This window comes from Schistocerca cancellata, chromosome 5 (assembly GCF_023864275.1).
Source record: "Schistocerca cancellata isolate TAMUIC-IGC-003103 chromosome 5, iqSchCanc2.1, whole genome shotgun sequence".
Classification (NCBI taxonomy): domain Eukaryota; kingdom Metazoa; phylum Arthropoda; class Insecta; order Orthoptera; family Acrididae; genus Schistocerca; species Schistocerca cancellata.
In genome coordinates, this window is record NC_064630.1 from 651494353 (window position 1) to 651520023 (window position 25671).

The following is a 25671-nucleotide window of genomic DNA, read 5'->3' on the forward strand; positions in this document are numbered from 1 at the left end:
TGCAAATAAGTACCACATTTGAACTTGAACGTCTCTACAATGCATTGTCACGAAAGTCACACGCGTCAGCTGGACGATGAGGTGCGAGAGTGTTGTAGGTGGTGGACCAAGCTTTTTCTTACTTTTTCCATAATAAAAAATACCTTGTGAGCGAGCAGTGGTGGATGAATATAGTTTATTTAGAATTTTATATGTTGTGAAGTGTAAAAAGTATAGTGAGTAGGGTGAAAAAATGAGTGATATACGTAAGTTTTTTCGACCTCGCGAACGAATAAAAACAGAAGATGAAACTGAGAGAATCGAAAAAAATACTGCCTGCAATGAAGAGTCACAAGGAAAGGATGAGTCAAACTCAAATATCATTTTTACAAATCCCAGAAATTGTACTGATGGAGAAAATATAGTACCACAGCGGGCTTCAAGTACTTTGATCAAAAGGACAAGTAGTCTCGTGACCAGTGTTTCCGATGTCGGAAATTGCTTCGAAAAACAAAGGAGACTGACGATTCCCTAAAGTATAATATTTTCCTGAATTTGTGGAAACCTGTCAAAAATTATAGTTTCAATGATGATGTAGATGACATAAGGAGAATATTTTGGTTGGACTGGCTGTTATTATATCCGTGGCTGACTTATTCTAGAGCAGTCGTCATTGGTAGTCATTATCGCGCATTCATAATCCATTCATTCACGAGTTTCAAAAAGTTTCACGAATTTACAAAAATGCATTTGCATACTGAATGGCACAAAGATGCTGTTAAAAAGTGAAATAATTTTGTTAATGTTATGACGAACAAAACTAAGTGTGTAAGAGAACTCATCAATGAGACTTTTGCAAAATTAGTACAAAATAATTGCGCTGCCAAATAAATAAATGTTTCTTGAGCATCGTTTATGCGTTACATGACTTGCCTTTTAAGTGTAAAAAAAATTTCAAATGCTGTTTTTGATGCCTTTTTGCAGTTTAGAGTTCATTGCGGAGACATCTGAAAGAGCCCCTAAAATGGCACCTATATTTCTCATAGAACGCCAAATGATGTAGATTCTGAAACAAACTGTGCAATTTTATGTTATGCATTATCCCGCAGGTTGTGTATGAGTGGGAACACAATATACTTTCCACGTAAATGGATTTGAAAATCGGTGTTTAAGCTTTTAGTATTGGTTAAAAAAATGGCTCTGAGCGACTTAACTTCTGAGGTCATCAGTCGCCTAGAACTTAGAACTAATTAAACCTAACTAACCTAAGGAGATCACACACATCCATGCCCGAGGCAGGATTCGAACCTGCGACCGTAGCGGTCGCTCGGTTCCAGACTGTAGCGCCTAGAACCGCACGGCCACTCCGGCTGGCAACATTGGTTCAAAACTTTAAAATGTTGGAAGTGTTATCTATAGGAATTTTTTAACGCCGTGAAATCAATTACTTGAGAAAATAGGACTTATGATGGGAAAGTAACGTAAATGGTAGGAAAAGTAAAATCTAGAAATGTAAAAACACGTTTTCCAGCAATTATATTGTTACCGTGTATATAACACTGACCAAGTACTAAAAGTGCACTGCAGAAACCAAACTTCTAAATCACCCACACGTGGAAAATGTTTTGTCCCTACTGACATGGAAACCTGTGTGCGTCCCTAATTGCTGACCTATTTTTGCAGACATTTTGGACTTGGAAAGAACGTTATGACACTTGACAAGCATCATAGAGCAATCTACTTGTGGCAACTACTTAGGTACTTTACATAGTAAAAGATACTCCCTCCACATAATTTTTTGGATTACTTTTGAAAATAGTGAAAAAATTCAGATCTTACAGATATTTTTGAGCACAGCTAAGATAGTGGCTTTGGGGATACATTGGACTGACTGTTTTTTTTTATTTCCTGCTAAATATTACTCTGTGATTGTCTTGTTGTAATGGCCACTACCGTTCCAAAAGATGATGTGTGGCTTCTGGGGATTTGAATGACGTCATAAATAAGGCGACTTGTGCCGTAATCATGATGAAGTCATAGAAAAGAGGGTGTGGCTTGTGGCCCCACGGATAAGGCACTGACCCAGATCATGTGACATAAAAAATGTAAATGAAGTAAGCCAGAGGCCCCATAGATATATTGCTCACTTTATAGGCGTGTGCGGCAAGAAATTCTCTCTGCAAGCAGAATAACTACGAAGCTCATACTTTTAACTATTGTAGTCGCTGAGTAATATTACAGCTGTTACGTAGCCTTCGCGGTGGGTAAAGCAACTATGTCTTGGTCTTCTTATAGGACCATCAGTGTTTCCTGCTAGCTGTTTATCAGGCCACATAGAGCCAGTTGCCGGGTTCTCGTCTCAAATGTTGCTGTAGATCTTCTGAATGTACACTCCTGGAAATGGAAAAAAGAACACATTGACACCGGTGTGTCAGACCCACCATACTTGCTCCGGACACTGTGAGAGGGCTGTACAAGCAATGATCACACGCACGGCACAGCGGACACACCAGGAACCGCCGTGTTGGCCGTCGAATGGCGCTAGCTGCGCAGCATTTGTGCACCGCCGCCGTCAGTGTCAGCCAGTTTGCCGTGGCATACGGAGCTCCATCGCAGTCTTTAACACTGGTAGCATGCCGCGACAGCGTGGACGTGAACCGTATGTGCAGTTGACGGACTTTGAGCGAGGGCGTATAGTGGGCATGCGGGAGGCCGGGTGGACGTACCGCCGAATTGCTCAACACGTGGGGCGTGAGGTCTCCACAGTACATCGATGTTGTCGCCAGTGGTCGGCGGAAGGTGCACGTGCCCGTCGACCTGGGACCGGACCGCAGCGACGCACGGATGCACGCCAAGACCGTAGGATCCTACGCAGTGCCGTAGGGGACCGCACCGCGATTTCCCAGCAAATTAGGGACACTGTTGCTCCTGGGGTATCGGCGAGGACCATTCGCAACCGTCTCCATGAAGCTGGCCTACGGTCCCGCACACCGTTAGGCCGTCTTCCGCTCACGCTCCAACATCGTGCTGCCCGCCTCCAGTGGTGTCGCGACAGGCGTGAATGGAGGGACGAATGGAGACGTGTCGTCATCAGCGATGAGAGTCGCTTCTGCCTTGGTGCCAATGATGGTCGTATGCGTGTTTGGCGCCGTGCAGGTGAGCGCTACAATCAGGACTGCATACGACCGAGGCACACAGGGCCAACACCCGGCATCATGGTGTGGGGAGCGATCTCCTACACTGGCCGTACACCACTGGTGATCGTCGAGGGGACACTGAATAGTGCACGGTACATCCAAACCGTCATCGAACCCATCGTTCTACCATTCCTAGACCGGCAAGGGAACTTGCTGTTCCAACAGGACAATGCACGTCCGCATGTATCCCGTGCCACCCAACGTGCTCTAGAAGGTGTAAGTCAACTACCCTGGCCAGCAAGATCTCCGGATCTGTCCCCCATTGAGCATGTTTGGGACTGGATGAAGCGTCGTCTCACGCGGTCTGCACGTCCAGCACGAACGCTGGTCCAACTGAGGCGCCAGGTGGAAATGGAATGGCAAGCCGTTCCACAGGACTACATCCAGCATCTCTACGATCGTCTCCATGGGAGAATAGCAGCCTGCATTGCTGCGAAAGGTGGATATACACTGTACTAGTGCCGACATTGTGCATGCTCTGTTGCCTGTGTCTATGTGCCTGTGGTTCTGTCAGTGTGATCATGTGATGTATCTGACCCCAGGAATGTGTCAATAAAGTTTCCCCTTCCTGGGACAATGAATCTACGGTGTTCTTATTTCAATTTCCAGGAGTGTATGTCTGTTCTGTGTTTCTCTACGTGTGTGTGTTCATTTTTCGATCTTTCATTACGTTTACGTAGCAGTGAAATCTTGCTTTCGGTTTCTGGTAAAGGATACTGTAGATGAGTTTCGTCCATTTGGGGTCAACATTTCTTCCTATTTGCCCGTAAAAACGAACTTACCGTTTGCGTGTGGTATTTTAGACCTGTCTTTTAGTCTTACAGAAAGAGATCCATTTTTATAATTTATGCTCTATATATTGTTAGAGATCGTTTTCTCTTTTCGTTATAATCCCACTGATAAAGGACTATCAGAAATGATAATACACTCAGATGCTTAATCGTAGACAAACTGGCTATTGCGATTGTGAACCTTTATTTGTAGAAAAGAATTTTATGTTTTAAATATTTTGTGTGATTTGGAACGATATTTCTATTTTTCTGTGTCTTACTCTCAAGGCTTCTGCGTCGACTCTAGTGGCTGAGTTCCATTCTTCCAGACATTATAGCAGTTCAAACGTTGTAATATTGCGTACCTGGTGTTTAACTGGATCGTTTTGTCCTTAATATTTGACAAACGGTTTTCAAGAAATATGTGGAAACCAGTTTTTTCTACTACTTCTTTCAGTACAATAATTTGTTCTGTTACTGTTTCAGAATTTTCTGTCATTATTGTGTATCATTTGCAAAAGCTAAACAGTCTATCCCGTACCATTGTCCTTAGTCCCAATACTTAAAGTATTAAGCAGGTTTTTAGCGCCATTCGTATATTATTTTTGCTAACACGCGGTGGAGGGAGCCCATCGCTCAGTCGAATTTCTGTTTTGATTGCAAATGAGGTAGAGAAACATTCTTGTGGCATAAATTGAGTATTGTGCTTCCTATCTTAGTCTTGTCGATTTCAGCTCGAATTGTGTCTGTCATCGTCTTTCTCAAGAGAACAACTGTCGACTTTTTTATTTATTTTTAACTTCTAGTATTGTTAAATAACCTTTATTCGACGAAAACAACATGCGTAAAACAACCACCACTGCCAAATACAATTTACAAAAAATATGAAAGTGGTTTTTCAGTCGTTTTACAAACAAAAGGAATCTTATTTGAGTTCATATTTACTTTAGTTTGTATTCTTGATCGGACCCATTTTCTTGTTAGTGAGCATCAGGCTGTGTGTGTAGACAGCCCATAATTATTGAAAGAAACGCTGTCTTGGTCAGCATACTGCGCTGTTATAAACACTAAAATTAAAAATAGTACGGTAATAGTTTTGTACAAGCTTTTTTGTGTTCTGAACTAGATTTTCTCCAGTTAATGATTCGTTTCGCCTTAAGGATAACATGCGTTGTAGTTTCGTCTCTCTCGCTGGTCCTGAACGTTAACGAGAAAGAGCAAAAACAACTGCAAGCTATCACAACTTCAGTGCTTATTAGAATTAAGGGAATGAGTGTCCTGCATTTAGCTTAAGAGGAGAGGCAACAGTAAGCAGAGCTGGCCAGTGACACATGAAGCATTTCCTGGAAGCGAGCGATGTTCGTGGCTGCAGCTCCATTCTCGGATTTCATTACCTGCTGGTTCTATGGCGAGCAGTAAAATTTATTACGCTATAAATTCCGGAGCACAGCGTAGGAAACGCGAAACCAGTAACTTTTAAAATCGCTTTACATGGCGATAAATCCGTCGTTCGTGCAACTCGTTATTCGTTCTCACAGCTCTTGTGATGCAATGAAGTGTGTGCAGTTCTAATAATGTACTGGTATACTAGTGAACAGACATCGGATTCAAGATACGATATGTACTAGTAAACTTTGAGTAGGGCATACTGTTTCTACTGAATGATACTATAAACCTAATTTTAAATTTGTATGGCCGAAATCTACTTCTCAGTTTAAAGAGTTTGGCATTTATGGTACTGTTGTATGAAATAAGGCCGCAAGAAATACTGTCATGTGAGTATCGGAATGCTCCAGTGTCAGACAAAATGTTCAAATGGCTCTGAGCGCTATGGGACTTAACTTCTGAGGTCATTTGTCCCCTAGAACTTAGAACTATATAAACCAAACCAACCTAAGAACATCACACACATCCATACCCGAGGCAGGATTCGAACCTGCGACCGTAGCGGTCGCGCGGTTCCAGACTGTAGCGCCTAGAACCGCTCGGCCACCCCGGCCGGCAGTGTCAGACATTACCGTTTTTAAATGTATAATAAAGTTTTTTATATCGTAATATATTATGTTTCAAACAAAAGACGTTCTTAGGAAATATGAGATGTGCGATCGGAGTAAGTATTTCTTGACTCGCAACTCAATGTATTGAAAACAATATCGATTTTTAGTTAATGTAAATATAGAAATAGTGTTTCATTCTGCACATTTCCTACTAATAATAATTATTGTTATGTTTGGAAAACCATGTACTTCGAGCTCTATAACCTATCAGCACGCTTGCATAACCTGTACGTCAAACAGTTACACAATCAATTTAGTTGCTATTAGACAGCAAATGTGCAGTATTTGTGTGTGCTACAGATGGAGACAATGATCTCCTATCCCTCGAAACGCATATGATATGATAAAAAAGTTGTCTTTTATTACACAACAGTTGATACCGGTACTGCCCGGTTACTTATTTATCCTAACTACTTATTTTGGGAAAAGAGAATGAAATGTGTCTACAAAGTGAAAACGAACTTGGTTTATTAACATGATTTTAAAAGTAATGTACTGTATAAGTTTGTACAGTAAATTCGTTTACCAATTCACTGTAACATTAACAAACGATGTTGAGCGCCCATAATCCCCCCCCCCCCCCCCCCAACATTAACAAAAAATTGACGATAGACGATATTTTTAGTTTTCCTTCAGGTACAAGAACAAATACAGAATGAGGTTATCCTACTATTAAACATAACGTTGAAGAACCATAGCTATCTAAACACTATTACGTGTTACCCCATTCCGTTCCCTACCCTCACTGTCTTCCCTAGAAGTGGTGAGGGTGTCCTCTTGGTCTACATGTTTCAACAGCCACCATTCCAGCAACCACAAAAACTTCGAATTAGACAGCAATAGCATTCGTATTCCATTATTTTTAGTAACCAGATATTAGTTTGGTTGAAATTACTCCGAGCGTTCGGCAGCTATGCTAGAACACGCACAAAAACTCTTGAAAGGTGCCTGTTGTTGGCTCCTTCTTTCTTTCACCATCTACTTCACCTGTTTTCAAGATCTATAATATTTACTTTACAATCATCGCTGAGATGTTAACTTAGCCAGCGTTCAGTATTGTCAATTCTGGTGGTTTAGCTATTTGCTTAACCACTGCTTTGGAATGTTTGTCTTTGATGTGTCGTTGGTCATCAGCCAGTTCCGTGTATTGGCAGTGCCAGACGGTCGCTTGTTCGAAAGGAAATCGGCCTTTCATTCTCGTCCTTCTTCTTAATAGTATAGCACTGCACTGGACAAAGTCGTTGTTCAGTGAATTAAAATGTTAAGATGTGTCTGGTTCTGGGGCCATATTTGAAGGAGGGAACTGTTTTGATGAAGTTACTTTGCTTGGAGAGCCATTGTTTTAGATTATTTGTACAACGTGCAAGACTGTCGGTAAGAACCTTCAAATTATTTACTCTGCTGAATTCTGACTTACCATTTGAGGCGGCTCAAGTCGTGTTTTGTATCCTTCCGCATCCTGTTATACTTCTGCGTATTCATATGCAATGGTTTAGGGTACGAATAGTTGCTTAGTATCACGTATTTTGCGGCAGATATGACATTTTCCATGCGTTGGAGATACTACGTCTGTACCACATGCCGGGTTCGTAATTTCGAACCTTGTCTGTTCTTGTTCGTATTTCTTGGTTTCTGCGATACTAAGGGTAATAAACGTATTTCTCACCCTGTTCGTGACCTTCCTTTCTTGTGTTTTGTGCCATCACTACCGCGGCAGGAAAGTGTTTCTAGCGATGCATTGCTATGTGATTTTCTGTCGTCTAGGCCTAATCTATCTCTCCTGAAAGTGTGTAACCGCTGTGCTAAAACACCCTGTATACTGAGATAAGAAGGCCCGTTTTATCCTTTGCATTAACTATATGAAAATGTGATGCTTGACTTCTTTAGAGGTCTTATTACGAGCCAGTGTTAGAAAGCTTCTAATGGCCGTTACATATTTCATTTGCATGGGACTGCCTTTGAGACTGATTGATGGTTTTCACTGAAACATAGCTATAGGACATACAACATAAACATACGAACAATATACACGTAATACCATAGGATTTATGCATTTATATTTAGGATTTTACATTATACTATATCGCATGGTGTTCGTTAAAACACGCTAAAAACAATTGAGGTGATTTTGGACTATTGTAACAACAGGTCATAGCTTTTCTTTACATTTTTCTTCGCTTCTTGGCGTTCGGCACTTTGTCTTATCTTTTGGTAACATAGGGCGCACATCCTTTGTATAGACTTGCCCTGGTGATTCTTGCTTTTTTTTCATGAATCTCTAAATGGTGATACACGTTCCTTGTTTTATTTCTATTACTGTCGGGCGTAGCATTTTCCGCGGAGAATCATTCGGTATCGAGACGTTCCCGAAATTTTCTTATTTCTTTTTTTGTATTTATGGCTCTCTTGTACAAGGTGTGAGCATTTACTATACTTGTCTCTAAAATCAGATATACAGCTAATTTCTGATAGCAATTGGTACCCTTCCGCATCGTTGTGACATATGACACCGTCTAGTCGCTTTTGTCGATGTCAGTTCTTTCATTATTATATGCCAGTATCGCCAAAGATTTCTGTTTCGGAGGACGACCGCGATGCATAGAATCCGAGCCTGACGTCGTAATAGGTGCATGTTTTATTGGTAACACATAACATCGCGAACGTCCCTCCATTTTAACAGTACAATACCGTTATCATCTTCACGTGCTATCATTTGACCTCTCTTCAATGAGTACGACATTACAAGACGTGGCATAATTTTTTTGTTGTACCGTACATTTCAACGACACGCGTTTTGAATTTTAGACGTTTGACTGCTAATTCATAGCATGCGTAAAAGTTGTCATCAAACAAAGTTGTCCCTTCATTTACCAATTTAGCTGCGAGTTCGATGCAGACATTTGCAGCTATGTCAGCATGCTTTCTTCCGCTGGTATCTCGTCCAGAATATGCTTTTGCAGACCATGTGTACCTTTTGGTTGAGCACAGTTTGAAAAGTTTCATAGCATACTTACACGATTTCGTAGATATGTATTGCCTGACTCTAGTCGTCCCGTCCTAGGAAGCACTGTCTCGTCGAACAGAGTTTCTTCTCCTGATGAAAAGATTGATAATTGTGTGTCACTATTTTTAGGAGTGGTAGAACTTTTCCAAGGCCTTGCCCTCGTCTGTCGTTTTATTACTTGAGAAAAGCAAGTTTTCTAAGAGTAATTCAAAACAATTACGGGTCTGCAGCTCGTGGTCTAGTGGCTAGCATTCCTACCTCTGGATCCCGGGTTCGATTCCCGGCCGGGTTGGGGATTTTCTCTGCCCGGGGACTGGGTGTTTGTGTTGTCCTTATCATTTCATCATTATCATTTGTGACTGTGGTTACAGTGGACAGTGTAAAAAAATGGAATGTGTAAAAATTGAGACTTTGTACGGTCACTGATCATCGCGAGGTTGAGCGCCCCCCAAATCAAACATCATCAAAACGATTACGGGACATACTGCAACATCTAACGATCGATGTCTGTACTAGAACCATCTAAATCATCAGTCTGATAATCTTTGCAATTTCCTCCGACGTAGTGGGTTTCCATCTGTTCAGTGGAGCATGTTCAATCATTTCATGTTGACTCAGTTTTTGCTCTGCATATCTATTATTCTCTGTAACTAATAGACTTATCGCTTTGTCGTCTAAGACTAGCGAAAGCACGTCACCTGCGTTAATATCAGACGACAAATGCATCAGAAGCCCACTTTTTCCGGTGAACGGAAATAGGAGTTCAAATGGTTCCAATGGCTCTGAGCACTGTGGGACTTAACATCTGAGGTCATCAGGTCCCTAGAACTTAGAATTACTTAAACCTAAATAACCTAAGGACATGACACACATCCATGCTCGAGGCAGGATTCGAACCTGCGACCGTAGTAGTCACGCGGTTCCAGATAGTTGCGCCTAGAATCACTCGGCCACTTCGGCCGGCGGAAATAGGAGTAACTGTTGCTTGTTGCCCGCATTGAGGCCTGAACGCGATGATATTCTGTTTATCACTTTTCTTCTAAAACGCACTACCTTGTATCATTACTCTTCTCGCTTTCAATTATTCTTTTACGCATTCCACGGAACATTTTTAGGCTATGAAGGTCGAGGACGCGCGTTTTAAACACAATAGGCTTCTCGACTCAGTGACGGATCTGGGATAACTGCAGTGAGATCACAGGTAGTCCTCTAGCCAAAGTTCTTATCGCTTTCGGCATTTCGGAACTAAACACTGTATTCTTTGTAATGAATGTAAGGTTCTGTGCCATTAGACTGCCGGCAACGCAAGGGGCCTTCTCGAGTTGCATCTTTGCTATTCCCACTTATCACTCTGTTTACGTTCCGGCGCTCCAACAGTCGGGTTTGAGCCCCACGTGACTGTGGTGCATTGGTCTGTTTTTAGTAAATAACTGGACTATGATTCATTTTCTATTAGGCAGTGTATTTGCCCCCTTTCTTCGCCATCTTCTGTGACATTTTTAAATTGTTCTTTATGTTAAGGACCAACTGCTACGCTATCTTCTGAGTTTCTGCTCTGTGGCAGATTCCCTGTCATTGTATATCGGTGCACACATTTGTTTCCTTATCTAAAGTTTCTCCTACGTAGTATCGCTTTTCATACTTCTCTCTCTCTCTCTCTCTCTCTCTCTCACACACACACACACACACACACACACACACACTCACACACACACGCACAGGCAAGTTCAGCCTGTTCAACTGTTCAACTCGCCTCTGAAGCACCGGAGTATGATACTTGTGGTTGCCAAAGTGCCAGTATGTCTTTACTTTTTGACACTATCAGTCTGTGCGGTAGCCCATGGTCCATAATAGCGATGATGATTGCAATGCCAAATTTTTTATGTGAAATCTCTTAAAGGCTTTTAAATAAAACAAAATTATCATTCTACTTCTTTATTCATCGTGCCTACATATTTAATTATAAACATAGGGAACCTGGTACCCGCAACGAGATACCTGTTTGTCGGTACCGTCATTATGGAATGTTTGACTTTGTTGACGGAGCCACAACCTCACTTCTGCTTGCGTCGCTTCATCACTACTAAAGTGAAGTCCTCGAAGATGTCTTTTAAGTTATGGAAACAGATGAAAATCGCATGGGGTCAAGTCGGAACTCTATGGAGGACGATCGATGACACTGAACCTAAGACGTCAGATTGTTGTAGATGTCACAGCGCTCCTGTGTAGTCTGGCATTGTCGTAGGGAAGTAGAAGTTGCATCTGGTGTGGACGAATTCTTCTAACAGAAAACTGGCTTACAGCAAGATTTTTCTCACGCACCGACATAGTTTTGTTGCACACTGTCGTGCTACACGCTACAGTATAGAGCTCCCTAGAGGCAGGGGACTGCAAATGTACGCACTAAGAATGAAGATGCAGAATTTTAATAACGTTCGTTTTATTTAAAAAAGTTTTAAGAGTTTTCACATATAAAATAAAGCATTATTTGTCAACATGCCCTCTTATTAGTCATGCGTAAGCTTCTTTGTCGATGTGTGCTACCTCGTATAGCCTGTCTGGCAGCAATGCACATGAAAGTTGTTTTTCATCGATGTTCATACCTAGGAATTTACAGTTCGTCTCTCTTCACTGCATGCTCATTTGTTCCGATTGTGTATTTTCTGGTTCTCTGTAATGTTTCTCTTAGCAATATACAAACTGTCCGACGTGCTTGTAGATCATACATTTTTCCAGGGCGATTCACACCCCATTGGCGAGGCCAAGTCCAACATTTCGGTTTTTAAATATTGGCTTTCTGGACGTGCCCTTCGAGCCATCTGTACAGCGGAAAGGCGATACGACAATTCAGAAGATTCATTAGGGTCAAACTGTGCCCTTGTACGAAGTTATATGGGCTTTGACTTGTCATGTGACACCACGTAGGCTTTTTTCGCCTAAGTTACGATGATACGAAGATAAGGACAACACAACGCCCGGTCTCCGAGCAGAGAAAAATCTTCGACGCGGCTGGGAATCGAACGCAGGCACCACAGCTACTGAGGAGGACCGCGCAGTTTTAGTTCGTCATATATGACCAACAAAGGAAATACACAGACGAGAGTACAAAAGAAATCATACTGTGGTTTTGTATAATGATACAATATGCAAGTAGATTAAGTATTTTAGTAGTGGATATGCGGTTCTCGCGGAGTACTCCTCGCTGTTGCAGAGACCTGAAAATAACTTGCATTATTTATGCTAATGTGTTTACAGCTGTAGAGTGTGACCTCCTAAGTTGCTATAAACTGTACTCTTAAAGTGAATGATATCCTTTCTTAGTCCTGTTATCCTGATTTAATTTTCTTCCAGTTACTTAAATAAACTGAATGGTTTTAGCAGGAAAGCTGAAACACCCATTTCGATCTATTGAAAGAGTCCTCTGTGACTCATGGCATTGGCCGTGACAGGAAAGAGATGTTAAATCTACATCCAGTTCCGTACAACAAGAGCATCCACTCCTAAAACGCTCAACGGTTTCTCGCTCTATAAATAAAGTTCATAGAAATTTGATTTGAATTGATTTCATAGAGGTGGTTTAAATACGTTAGCTACGTCCCAGAAAAAATCTGCTTAAAATAACTCGTCACTGTAACTGTCTGAAAAATAACGAAGTAAACTCTGCAGAAAGAGAAACATTTCTTATATAAGTAAGTAATCCGCTCTTCTTCTTTTTTTGTAAATTACAGAGAGAAACGCCTTATCTAGAGCACTTCTTACGTATCCTTACAGATACTGTGCCTGAAAAACACGTAAACACATCAATGGATTTCGTAAGGTTATAAAAATACGTAATATAAAAGTTGTTCAAAAATCTGTTCATATCTGTAATCAGGTGCTTGATGATGATTAATAGCAGTCGAAACGTAGTAAAAATAACGATTTTCATAGCAGCTGGCGATGGTACAAACTGATTTTCGAGAAATACTTGGAAACTGCTGGACACGGTTATTGAAAATATTTCTAAACGGTCAGAAATTTGCAGACGACGTAGCAATCTTCGCAGATCGCGCAGAAGATGGTAGAACAGCTCAACGAAGTGACTAATCAAGCTAACCTACATACTGACGTAACAGAAACAAAGATGATGACTAACGACCTGGATGAACTTGAAATACACAACAGTAAAACGATTGGGCGAGAAATACATAGGGAACAAAACAGGAGTCAGTGATCTACTGACCTGAGGAATCTCTAAAATAAGAATGGGCTAGACGTGTGATAAGGTCTAATCAAAGTCGGAAAAATTCAGATTAAAATGGCTACCTCTAGGAAGAAAACCAAGAAATGAACAATGGTCATTTCCGTAATTTATCGGTTAAAACAACAATATCCAGTAAAAATTTGATGTGGACACCAGTAGAGAGATTTCAAGCAAAGGCACATTTCGCAGATATGTAAAGGTCTTAAGAGCAACAAAAGCACGAAAATTAATGACAAGCGACTACGTGAACAACTTAAGCAGAGGCAACAGTACGATACCAAGTAAATTAAGATTGTTGGATATACCAGGGGAGGAAAAGTGGCTCCCATGATACGAAGAAGTGAACCTGCTGAGGTGGGATGAAAATCATCTTTTCTGTATGACACTGCTTGAAAAAAAAAGTGAATCACCCAGAAGGGAATGAGAATAAGTAGTGGAACATCGCGGTTTGGGAGGGTATGTACTAATATTTAGCTGATAACAAAATCGAGAAAAATTTGCAAAGAACTTGATAGAATGAGTCCACTTATCAGCAGATTCGAAAGAACGCACTGCAAGTGAAATAACTTTCCAGTACTTGGGTGACGTTCGTAACCGCGATGCAAATTAAGTAGATATGGAATCCAGTCGTGGTAAAAAAAGGTTATTTTGTAATTACGTTTGTACTCAAATGTTTGCTTTGCTGCAGTCAGCACTTCCTTTTGGCTCACTTAGACTACATGTTCCGTGTGTGGACGAGCACTGCCTGTCGACAAATGGCACCATGCTACTACTGCATGAGAGGTAACACACGAGAAACCAGGGCGTCCGTGACATACTGCTGTTCCGTCACAGTTCCCTCAGTCACTATCACCCGTGTCCTGAAATCATACCGGATGATTCCCCACAATACTAAGCCACGAGTAACAATGCTGTGCCTCTCCACAATATTTTGAGAACGGAACGTCTCCGCAGGTCACTGAGAGGCAGCAGCAATACCATGCAGGAAATTCCCACTGGTTCTACATCTACATCTACATCCATACTCCGCAAGCCACCTGACGGTGTGTGGCGGAGGGTACCTTGAATACCTCTATCGGTTCTCCCTTCTATTCCAGTCTCGTATTGTTCGTGGAAAGAAGGATTGTCGGTATGCCTCTGTGTGGGCTCTAATCTCTCTGATTTTATCCTCATGGTCTCTTCGCGAGATATACGTAGGAGAAAGCAATATACTGCTTGACTCTTCGGTGAAGGTATGTTCTCGAAACCTTGACAAAAGCCCGTACCGAGCTACTGAGCGTCTCTCCTGCAGAGTCTTCCACTGGAGTTTATCTATCATCTCCGTAACGCTTTCGCGATTACTAAATGATCCTGTAACGAAGCGCGTTGCTCTCCGTTGGATCTTCTCTATATCTTCTATCAACCCTATCTGGTACGGATCCCACACTGCTGAGCAGTATTCAAGCAGTGGGCGAACAAGCGTACTGTAACCTACTTCCTTTGTTTTCGGATTGCATTTCCTTAGGATTCTTCCAATGAATCTCAGTCTGGCATCTGCTTTACCGACGATTAATTTTATATGATCATTCCATTTTAAATCACTCCTAATGCCTACTCCCAGATAATTTATGGTATTAACTGCTTCCAGTTGCTGACCTGCTATTTTGTAGCTAAATGATAGAGGATCTATCTTTCTGTGTATTCACAGCACATTACACTTGTCTACATTGAGATTCAATTGCCATTCCCTGCACCATCCGTCAATTCGCTGCAGATCCTCCTGAATTTCAGTACAATTTTCCGTTGTTACAACTTCTCGATACACCACAGCATCATCCGCAAAAAGCCTCAGTGAACTTCCGATGTCATCCACGAGGTCATTTATGTATACTGTGAATAGCAACGGTCCTATGACACTCCCCTGCGGCACACCTGAAATCACTCTTACTTCGGAAGACTTCTCTCCATTGAGAATGACATGCTGCGTCCTGTTATCTAGGAACTCCTCAATCCAATCACACAATTGGTCTGATAGTCCATATGCTCTTACTTTGTTCATTAAACGACTGTGGGGAGCTGTATCGAACGCCTTGCGGAAGTCAAGAAACACGGCATCTACCTGTGAACTCGTGTCTATGGCCCTCTGAGTCTCGTGGACGAATAGCGCGAGCTGGGTTTCACATGACCGTCTTTTTCGAAACCCATGCTGATTCCTACAGAGTAGATTTCTAGTCTCCAGAAAAGTCATTATACTCGAACACAATCTGATAATCAATCGTGGGAGATATACGTGCCAATGGTAGTGAATGGGGTTAATATATATGAGGCGGGAGGACCAGGCACATTTCATTTGGCTCTCAATCTCTCTTCCCAGAGTTACTTACTTAGTTACATGTTAAATAGATCATTTGAACGATTATTTTATTGAAATGATGTGGAACGAGTAACTTTACAGGATATGCAGGCATGATTCGTGTTAACATGAACATATTGTTCGATTTTAGTGTTACGCATGCAAGTACACTTTCTTTTACTGGCTACCAGTTTTTACGTAGAAATTCGTCAATGGCATAGATGGAGTTGTCCAGGAGAAACGATTTTAAATTAGATTTAAAACTTGCGTAGGTACCTGTCAGACATTTTATATTATTCGGCAAATGGTCAAAACATTTTGTTGCTCCATACTGGAGGTCATTCTTCCCTCTAGTGTTGTAGGTATTACATCGTTCTTCTTCTTAATGACGAATTTCACTAGCGAATATATGCATTGTGATGATGCAGCTAAAATGAGTAGTTGCTTGAAGAAGTAACTGCATAACGCCCGTGACTGAACACCACATATTATTCTTACTGCTCGCTTTTGGTCAATCAGTACTTTCTTTCTTAATGATGAGTTACCCCAGAGAATCATTCAATAAATATTCTTGCGTGGAAATATGTAAAATATGGTCAGAAGGGAGGTACATTTGTTTCCAAGATTGGCAATTATACGAAGAGCAAAAGGAGCTGAACTTAACTGTTTGAGAAGCTCAGTAATATGCTTCTTCCAGTTCAAGTTTTCATTCATATATACATCCAAAACTTTGGAGCATTCTGCCCTACTTACTGACTGATGTTGATGTGAACATCGATTTTTGGTGTGAGTATTTGTTGCACCGAACTGAAATTGGGTGTTTCCTCAAACATTGGGTTGAGTCCATTTTCACAGAGCCATAAATATAATTTACTAACTCTTCTGCTACTTTCTTTTTAATGGGATTTAATGTAGCACTAGTACTGCCTGCAAGAAGTACCAGTTTGGCTTGATGAATGTTAAGTGGAAGGTCATTCACATGAATAAGGAGTAATAGTTGACCCAGGATTGAACCTAATGGGACTCCCTCTGCTGCGTTTACAGAAAGCACACTGGGCCGGTGGTGCAGTTGGACTACTCAAAGCGGAGAGCAGAGGAAGATGATGGGATTTAATGTAACATTAGTGACCTCTGCAAGAAGTACCAGTTTTGCTTCTTGAATGATAAGTGGAAGGTCATTCACATGTATAAGGAATAGTAGTGGACCCAAAATTGAACCCAGTGGGAGTCCCTTTGCTGTGTTTACGGAAAGCGCGGTGTGCCGGTGGTGCAGTTGGACTACTCACAGCGGTGAGCAGAGGAATACGACGGCGCCCGACTCGCCCATGCGGCGCATCTGCCCCTTGAGCAGGATGGCGCGCGTGCCCTGGGAGCCGCGGCGGTCCAGGTAGCGCAGCTGCCGGCGGCGCACGTCCAGCTGCTCCAGCTCCGGCTCGGGCTCCGGCTCCGGCGTGGCCGGCTGGCTGGGGCTGTCGCCGTCCAGCTGGTAGCCCTCGGGCAGCAGCCGCGGCGACCGCAGAACCTCCAGCTCGAACAGCACCGAGTGCAGGTACAGAAGCTGCCGGGAAGAATACAACGCTCACATCAACTCCCTCCTACTGGAAGCTAAGACTTGAGCACGTTGACATGTTGCTACTGTTACTGTCTTTAGTCCAAAGACTAATTTATTTTAAGCAAGCCTCTTCATCTCTGCATAGATAGTGCAAAGTACATTTATCCTGAACATTCAAGAGCAGCTAAGTGTGAAAATCTACCATACAACCAACTTAATACCACATACTTCAAAGTTACTGACAATGGTATTACACTGGTGTTCATAGCTCAAGGGCAAAAGTAGCTCTCACATGACGTCTCACGGCCAGGTAAGACATACATACACTGCCAGAAAAAAAAAAAATTGTACACCCTATTAGAGGTTTACAATTCAATGTTGCAACAGTGCATTTGGAGTATATGAAATGATTACTTATAAAAATCAGTAGCACAAGAGTTTCTGATGTACCAGCTATAGACCCATGTTGAAACACCAGTATTAGTACGTTATGTAGCCTCTGCAGGAGGCAATGCAGGTCTGAATATGACATCTTATTCAGATGGCGAATACCGTCCTGGGATACGTTGTGCCACGCCGACTCGATCTGTTCAAGTAGTTCTGTAAGAGTTGTTGGCTTGACCCGTGGAATGGTCAGTCGTGCTCAGGCACTCGGCCAGTGCACATCGCGCGGTGACGGGCGGTAGCGCGGGCCAGTGTTTACGTCGCGAGCAGTGCTGCGGTGGAGAGCTGAGCAGCGTGTGCGAGCGCTGTTAACGTTTGTTTCTGTACCAGTGTTGTAAGTAAGATGTCGACAATTAACAGAGCGAACAGCGTTCAATGTGTTTTCGATCGTGCTGCCTTGCGACCGACGGCTTTTGAAATCCATGAGTGGATTTTTGAGGATCTGAAATTGCCGGAAGATATAGTCGACACGTTCCAGTTGGACTTTGTGCAGTACTCGTTATTTATCAAATTTATTTCGAGTGACACTTATGAGAAATTCGTTGAGGAGCATGCTGGTGTGAGACCATTTCGTCATAATGATGGCAGTATTAGTAACGTCCAAATCGTGCCTTCGGGATACGGAGTGAGAACCGTCAGGGTATTTAATGTGCCACCCGAGTGCCCTAATGATCTGATTGCACGTTCTCTGTCACTGTACGGCGCTGTTTTGTCAGTTACCAATGAAAAATGGTCGAGTGCATATCACTACCAAGTTAACAGCGGGGTGTGAAGTGTACGTGTCGACTTAAAAAAGCATATACCTTCGTATGTTGCCATTGGCGGCTGTCGTGCACAGGTAACTTACATTGGACAACCCCCTACCTGTTCCATCTGCCATTCAACGGAACATCTGCGGATGAACTGTACACGTCGACGTCCATTTCAACTTCCACGGGAACATCCTGCAGACGCTAGTGAAAAGCTTGTTCCGCTATTGAGTGAGGTAGTCGCGGGGACGGTACCACCACCTCGGCAGCCGGAACGTGTTAGCGATGCGGAGATGCCAGTTCAGGTGGAATGCAGTGCCAAAGACATTCGCGGTAGGACGGATGTCGATCCGGCACCGTCATCCTCACCGGGGCAGTTACCGCTGGATACCAACGATGCGCCAGCCACCTCTGAAACTAAGCCGTCTGAGATACAGGAGCGGGTGCAGATCAGTTTGCCTGAGCCACCCCTATCGGTAGAGACTGCAGCAGAATCGAAGAAAGGCCGTCGAAGGAGAAGCAAAGGGAATAGTAGCAAAGAGGAAAAGACGGATGATTTGAGACCCGTACACGTGTCAGAAAGTGGCAGCGAGTCTGAACCTCAATCTTCTTGCTCCGTGCGCTGCGAGGACACAGCGAGGCAAGCACGCATTCGAGAACAAACAAAACACCTGAAGGCACTACTGAGTGCTGAGAGGGAACAGAGCACTGTAACGGCTAAGAGGAAGAGCGAACAGAGTAGCGAGCAGCTGCAGCAGCGCTCCCGCAGGCACTCGCTGACGTCAGTCGCAGCCCCGCGTGGTGGACAGGCGGACGCGACCACGCTGACAGACTCAGCCGGCGGTGGCGGGCAGGCCGGCGCGTGCACCGCGCATCAGCCCGACAGCAATGAGCCGTGGTGGCGGCAGGACGAGGAGATGCAGCAGTAGCTGCTCTCGCGCATGACCATCGCGCTGCGACATTTCCACTCTCTGACCCGTTATTGGTTTTGACATTTCGTTTCGTACTCCAGACGTTCCCAACGAGTTTGATTCAAAGCCGTCGAGAAGGACGATCCAACACAGAGCTCATTGTCCTCTGAACCATCATGTGCGATAGCCAAACCTACAACGTTACCACACTTAACGTCAATAGAATTCAAAGTGCGGTGAAACTCCGTTCGCTAACTGATTTCTTGTATGGTACCAGCGTTGACATTGCCCTACTACAGGAGGTAGTCACAGTCTTAGAAGTGCCCGGTTACGTTCTCATTGATAACATCAATCTCCAGGATGCTGTAGGCACTGCCATACTTCTGCGCGACGGTATACCATTTACGGATGTGCAGCGGCTGCCTAGTGGTCGTGGCATTTCTCTTCGAGTGAATGGTGTGCAGATTTTTAACGTGTATGCCCCCTCAGGTAGCACTCATAAGAGAGATCGCTCAACATTTTATAAAAACGAGGTTCCCATTCTTCTTAGCGCTTATCGTGCACATCTCATCCTCGGTGGTGACTTCAATTGTGTGCTCAACGATAGAGACCAAACTCCTAACACGAACAGATGTATCGAACTTGAACATTTAATTCATGGCATGCGTTTTCACGATACATGGCAACAACTGCACGGTGAACGGGTAGCGTACACCTACGTAACCAGTCATTCTGCCAGTCGGCTGGATAGGATCTGTGTGTCCGAGGCCCTCCAGCGACACGCTGTGAACTGTGACATAGCTCCTGTCCTGTCAACATCTCCGACCATTGTGCGTATCAGTGTTACCTTAACCTACACCGCCAGCAAATATACCGCGGGAAAGGCTACTGGAAATTGAATGTCAGCCTTCTGCAGGATGCCCAACTTGAAGAGGAGGTGAACATAACGTGGCAACAGCTCCAGCGGCAACGTCGTCGTTACGATAGCGCTCTCCAATGGTGGACACAGTGTGCTAAGCCTAAATTACGCCTCACCCTCATGAGTTACGCCCGACAAAAAAGCTTTTGGCAGAAACAGACTATTGAGTTTTATTATCGCTGTTTGAGAGAACTGTACAGTCGCGCTACCAATCCTTCTCGCGATATCGACATAAAGATCAAACGATATAAAGCGAAAATCACGGCGATACAACACCAACGAATGCAAGGCATCATCGTGCGAGCCCACCCCAAGGACGTTGCCGCCGACGAACGGGCCTCTCTGTACCACATCCTGAGAACGACGAAACGGTGTAAAGCCATGTTGATTGAAGCCGTCGTTGATGACGCTGAGAATGCCATCACGAAGCAACGTGACATCATCTCGCACGTCTACGACTATTATAGTCAACTTTACAAGAAGCAAGCCGTTGATGAAAACTCGTGCGACGATTTTCTTAGGACGTTGAACTGTCGCTTGTCACAACAGGATAATGAAAATCTGGAATCTCTCTTCATAGAGGACGAAATCCGACTGGCGGTCCACAGTGCAAAGAAAGGGAAGTCACCAGGACCCGACGGTCTCAGCGCTGAGTTTTACCAGCGTTACTGGAACCTCCTCGGTCCGACATTCCTCCAGATAGCGAATGAACTCTGGCACCTGGAAGTTATACCCAAGGCATTTACGGAAGGTATCATCCTGCCCTTACCGAAAAAAGGGAACAGCAGGAAGGTCGAAAACATGCGACCCATCACACTCTTGAATGCCGATTTCAAAATCATCACCAGATCGATTAAGCTAAGGATGCAAACCGTTATGCACAAGGTTTTGGGCAGTTACCAGTACAGTGCAGTGCAAGGCCGAAGTGCAATTTCAGCAGCCTGCGATTTGAGGGACATCATCTGCTCGTATGCTGTAACCAAAGGACAGGGCGCTCTGATCTTTCTAGATTTTGAGAAGGCTTATGACCGTGTACGTCATGACTTCCTCTTTAAAAGCATGAAGAAACTAGGATTTGGACTTCATATCATAGAATTAATTCGCAAACTTACTACAAACGCCTCCTCACGGATTCTCATTAATGGCCATTTTACAAAAGAAGTTTCCATTGAGCAATCCGTCCGCCAAGGATGTCCTCTGTCAATGATTTTGTACGCCATTGCAGTGGAGCCGCTACTGAACAACTTGGCGCATAGCGGGATCGGACTTAGCGTCGAGTCTGTCACTATTCCATGCATTGCGTATGCTGACGATATATGCGTAACTGTGTCATCATCGCAACAACTTCTGTCAGCGGAAACTCTTTTACAAACATTCACGTTTCTTTCAGGAGCAATACTCAACAGAACTAAAACCACAGCTTTGCAGATCGGTGGCGGTATCAGAGACATATCCCATGTTACCTGGTGCAAGGTCAAGGATTCTCACACAACCCTCGGTGTTACCTTTGAGGCCAAACCAGACAAATTCCTGACGAAGAACTGGTCACACATGCTTAATAAATTACGTGCTGCTTTGATACTTCACTCCGACCGTGACTTGAACATACTACAGAAAGTTAAGACCATCGAGATCGCCATCACGAGCAAGATGACTTATTTGGCGCAAATTCTTCCAATCTCCGACCATCTAGCCAAGAGTATACAACAAGCGTTATGTTGGTTTCTTTTTAGGGGGCACATTTTCAAAGTTCAATTCGATACCTTAACCTTACCTTCGTTCAAAGGTGGCCTTAACCTCATTAAAGTACACAAAAAATGTGTCACCCTGCTCCTAAATCGCATCAGGAAGGAGTTCCGTACCCGGAGGACCAGCATCATCACAAACCTCATTCAGCGGTGGAAGCCTCATAGCCTTGACCCACCCGTTAATATCGCCGGCATTCCACTTTGTTACCGACATGTGCGACTGTACTACATGGAAATGAGCTACATTCGACACAACATCGTCGATAACGGAAGCCTGACGAACAGGAAGCTTTATGGCTTGCTCACGACAACAAACCACAGGAATCGTCTCGAAGAAAAACATCCACATACACATTGGAGTATAGTATGGCGGAATGTGCACAGCGACGTGTTACCGTCACGCGTCATAGCCGACTGGTATCTAACAGTCAACGATAAAGTAGCAACGAATGAAAAGCTACATAAAATTGGCCTTCATCCAACGCCCAACTGTGACGCATGCGGAAGGGTCGATACGCTTCTTCATAGGTTCACGTGCGGACATGCAGCAGAAATTACTACATTTCTTCGTCAACGATTGTCGGTGATAGACCGTACGACACCCTGTGGTGTAGATCCTTTAGAGGTCTTTCAGCCACAAAAACTGAGATATCCACGAGCCAAAAACAACGCTGCAACGTGGATCATGGGCCACACAGCATCGTTTATTATGCAGAATAGGAATGCTACTTTCCTCGACTATTATTCTTACATAGAAATTGAACACTTTAAAATGAGACAACATTGTGACTACAGGAGGATATTTGGAAATATGCTGAACATCATAATTAACGGTTAAATGCTTCAAATACAATATTTCGGATCGCAGAGGTTGCCAGTGACCTGTATGTATGAATCCCATTTGTTTCCTGGGACTTCAGTACTTGTCGGAAATTTACGATACTATTCAGATGCTCACCAATGCAGAAGGCATTTTTTTCTTTCCCATTTTCGTTTTCACATTTCCCTTCTCTCGCAGAGCAGCGGAGCAACTTACCTTCACTTATGAAGTGATAGTCTTTTGTGCACCACAAAAATTTCTGTTTACTATTTGGACCAAAAAAAAAAAAATAAATAAAAAAAAAACACCTCAAGAAGACATTTCATTTCTTATATTGCGCTACGGCGCCCTAGCAGTGATATAAAAAAAATAAAAAATAAAAAAAAAGGTTGGGAAAAAAAAGTTGGTAGAGCGGTGGACTGTAGTGGAGGATTCACAGTTATCCATAGGTCGCTGGTTCAAATCCGGCCCAGAGGACTGTTTTTCTAATCTCACGAGCAAAGAGGCTCCAGAGCATGCCCACTCGGTCAGAACCTCCCTATGTTTTAAAACTATTTTAAAGGAAATTCATTTGCTCAGCTTGTAATAGCTAGTTGATAATCATGGGATTCTTAGCCTTCGTAGGATAATGATATCTCTTCGAAAAAAAAAAAAAAGTTGGTAGAGCACTTGCCCGCGAAAGGCAAAGGTCCCGAGTTCGAGTCTCGGTCGGGATTAAAAAAAAGTGGGTAGGGGTAGCGTCTTTGATTCATAATCAAAACGTCTTCGGTCCCGGGTTCGATCCCCGCCACAGCCTCAATTTTGATAAATAATCAGCATTGGCGGCCGAAGACTTCCGGCATAAGAAGTCAGCCTCATTCTGCCAACGGCCTTGTCAAATAGGGCAGAGGAGCGGATAGATGTTCAGGGCACTCTCTTGTCCTAGGGGTGGGAAATTGCCCCTAAAGGCGGAAGAATCAGCAATGATCAACGACATGAGGATGCAGAAGGCAATGGAAACCACTGCATTAAAGACACGTAACATGTATCCACAGGACAATCTGGCCTGTAATTGAAGAAGTGTCATGATGGTCTCTCCATTGGCAAAAGATTCCGGAATAGTCCCCCATTCGGATCTCCGGGAGGGGACTGCCAAGGGGGAGGTTACCATGAGAAAAAGATTGAATAATCAACGAAAGGATAACGTTCTACGTGTCGGGGCGTGGAATGTCAGAAGCTTGAACGTGGTAGGGAAACAAGAAAATCTGAAAAGGGAAATGCAAAGACTCAATCTAGATATAGTAGGGGTCAGTGAAGTGAAGTGGAAGGAAGACAAGGATTTCTGGTCAGATGAGTATCGGGTAATATCAACAGCAGCAGAAAATGGTATAACAGGTGTAGGATTCGTTATGAATAGGAAGGTAGGGCAGAGGGTGTGTTACTGTGAACAGTTCAGTGACTGGGTTGTTCTAATCAGAATGGACAGCAGACCAACACCGACAACGATAGTTCAGGTATAGATGCCGACGTCGCAAGCTGAAGATGAACAAATAGAGAAAGTGTATGGGGATATTGAAATGGTAATGCAGTATGTAAAGGGGGACGAAAATCTAATAGTCATGGGCGACTGGAATGCAGTGTAGGGAAAGGAGTAGAAGAAAAGGTTACAGGAGAATATGGGCTTGGGACAAGGAATGAAAGAGGAGAAAGACTAATTGAGTTCTGTAACAAGTTTCAGCTAGTAATAGCGAATACACTGTTCAAGAATCACAAGAGGAGGAGGTATACTTGGAAAAGGCCGGGAGATACGGGAAGATTTCAATTAGAGTACATCATGGACAGACAGAGATTCCGAAATCAGATAGTGGATTGTAAGGCGTACCCAGGAGCAGATATAGACTCAGATCACAATATAGTAGTGATGAAGAGTCGGCTGAAGTTCAAGACATTAGTCAGGAAGAATCAATACGCAAAGAAGTGGGATACGGAAGTACTAAGGAATGACGAGATACGTTTGAAGTTCTCTAACGCTATAGATACAGCAATAAGGAATAGCGCAGTAGGCAGTACAGTTGAAGAGGAATGGACATCTCTAAAAAGGGCCATCACGGAAGTTGGGAAGGAAAACAGGTACAAAGAAGGTAGCTGCGGAGAAACCATGGGTAACAGAAAAAATACTTCAGTTGATTGATGAAAGGAGGAAGTACAAACATGTTCCGGGAGAATCAGGAATACAGAAATACAAGTCGCTGAGGAATGAAATAAATAGGAGGTGCAGGGAAGCTAAGATGAAATGGCTGCAGGAAAAATGTGAAGACATCGAAAAAGATATGATTGTCAGAAGGACAGACTCAGCATACAGGAAAGTCAAAGCAACCTTTGGTGACATTAAAAACAACGGTGGTAACATTAAGAGTGCAACGGGAATTCCACTGTTAAATGCAGAGGAGAGAGCAGATAGGTGGAAAGAATACATTGAAAGCCTCTATGAGGGTGAAGATTTGTCTGATGTGATAGAAGAAGAAACAGGAGTCGATTTAGAAGAGATAGGGGATCCAGTATTAGAATCGGAATTTAAAAGAGCTTTGGAGGACTTACGGTCAAATAAGGCAGAAGGGATAGATAACATTCCATCAGAATTTCTCAAATCATTGGGGAAAGTGGCAACAAAACGACTATTCACGTTGGTGTGTAGAATATATGAGTCTGCGATATACCATCTGACTTTTGGAAAAGCATCATCCACACAATTCCGAAGACGGCAAGAGCTGACAAGTGCGAGAATTATCGCACAATCAGCTTAACAGCTCATGCATCGAAGCTGCTTACAAGAATAATATACAGAAGAATGGAAAAGAAAATTGAGAATGTGCTAGGTGACGATCAGTTTGGCTTTAGGAAAAGTAAAGGGACGAGAGAGGCAATTCTGACGTTACGGCTAATAATGGAAGCAAGGCTAAAGAAAAA

General features: G+C 43.2%; 1 protein-coding gene across 1 annotated transcript in view; it reads right to left on the minus strand.

The window, feature by feature from the left end:
• The window catches only part of LOC126188271 (soluble guanylate cyclase 89Db-like), a 540286-nt gene that overhangs the window by 89738 nt on the left and 424877 nt on the right, over positions 1-25671 (minus strand). Inside the window, exon 6 of the mRNA XM_049929850.1 lies at positions 16869-17140. Within this exon, the coding sequence (XP_049785807.1) occupies positions 16869-17140 (272 nt within the window). The remainder of the gene's footprint in view (positions 1-16868; positions 17141-25671) is intronic.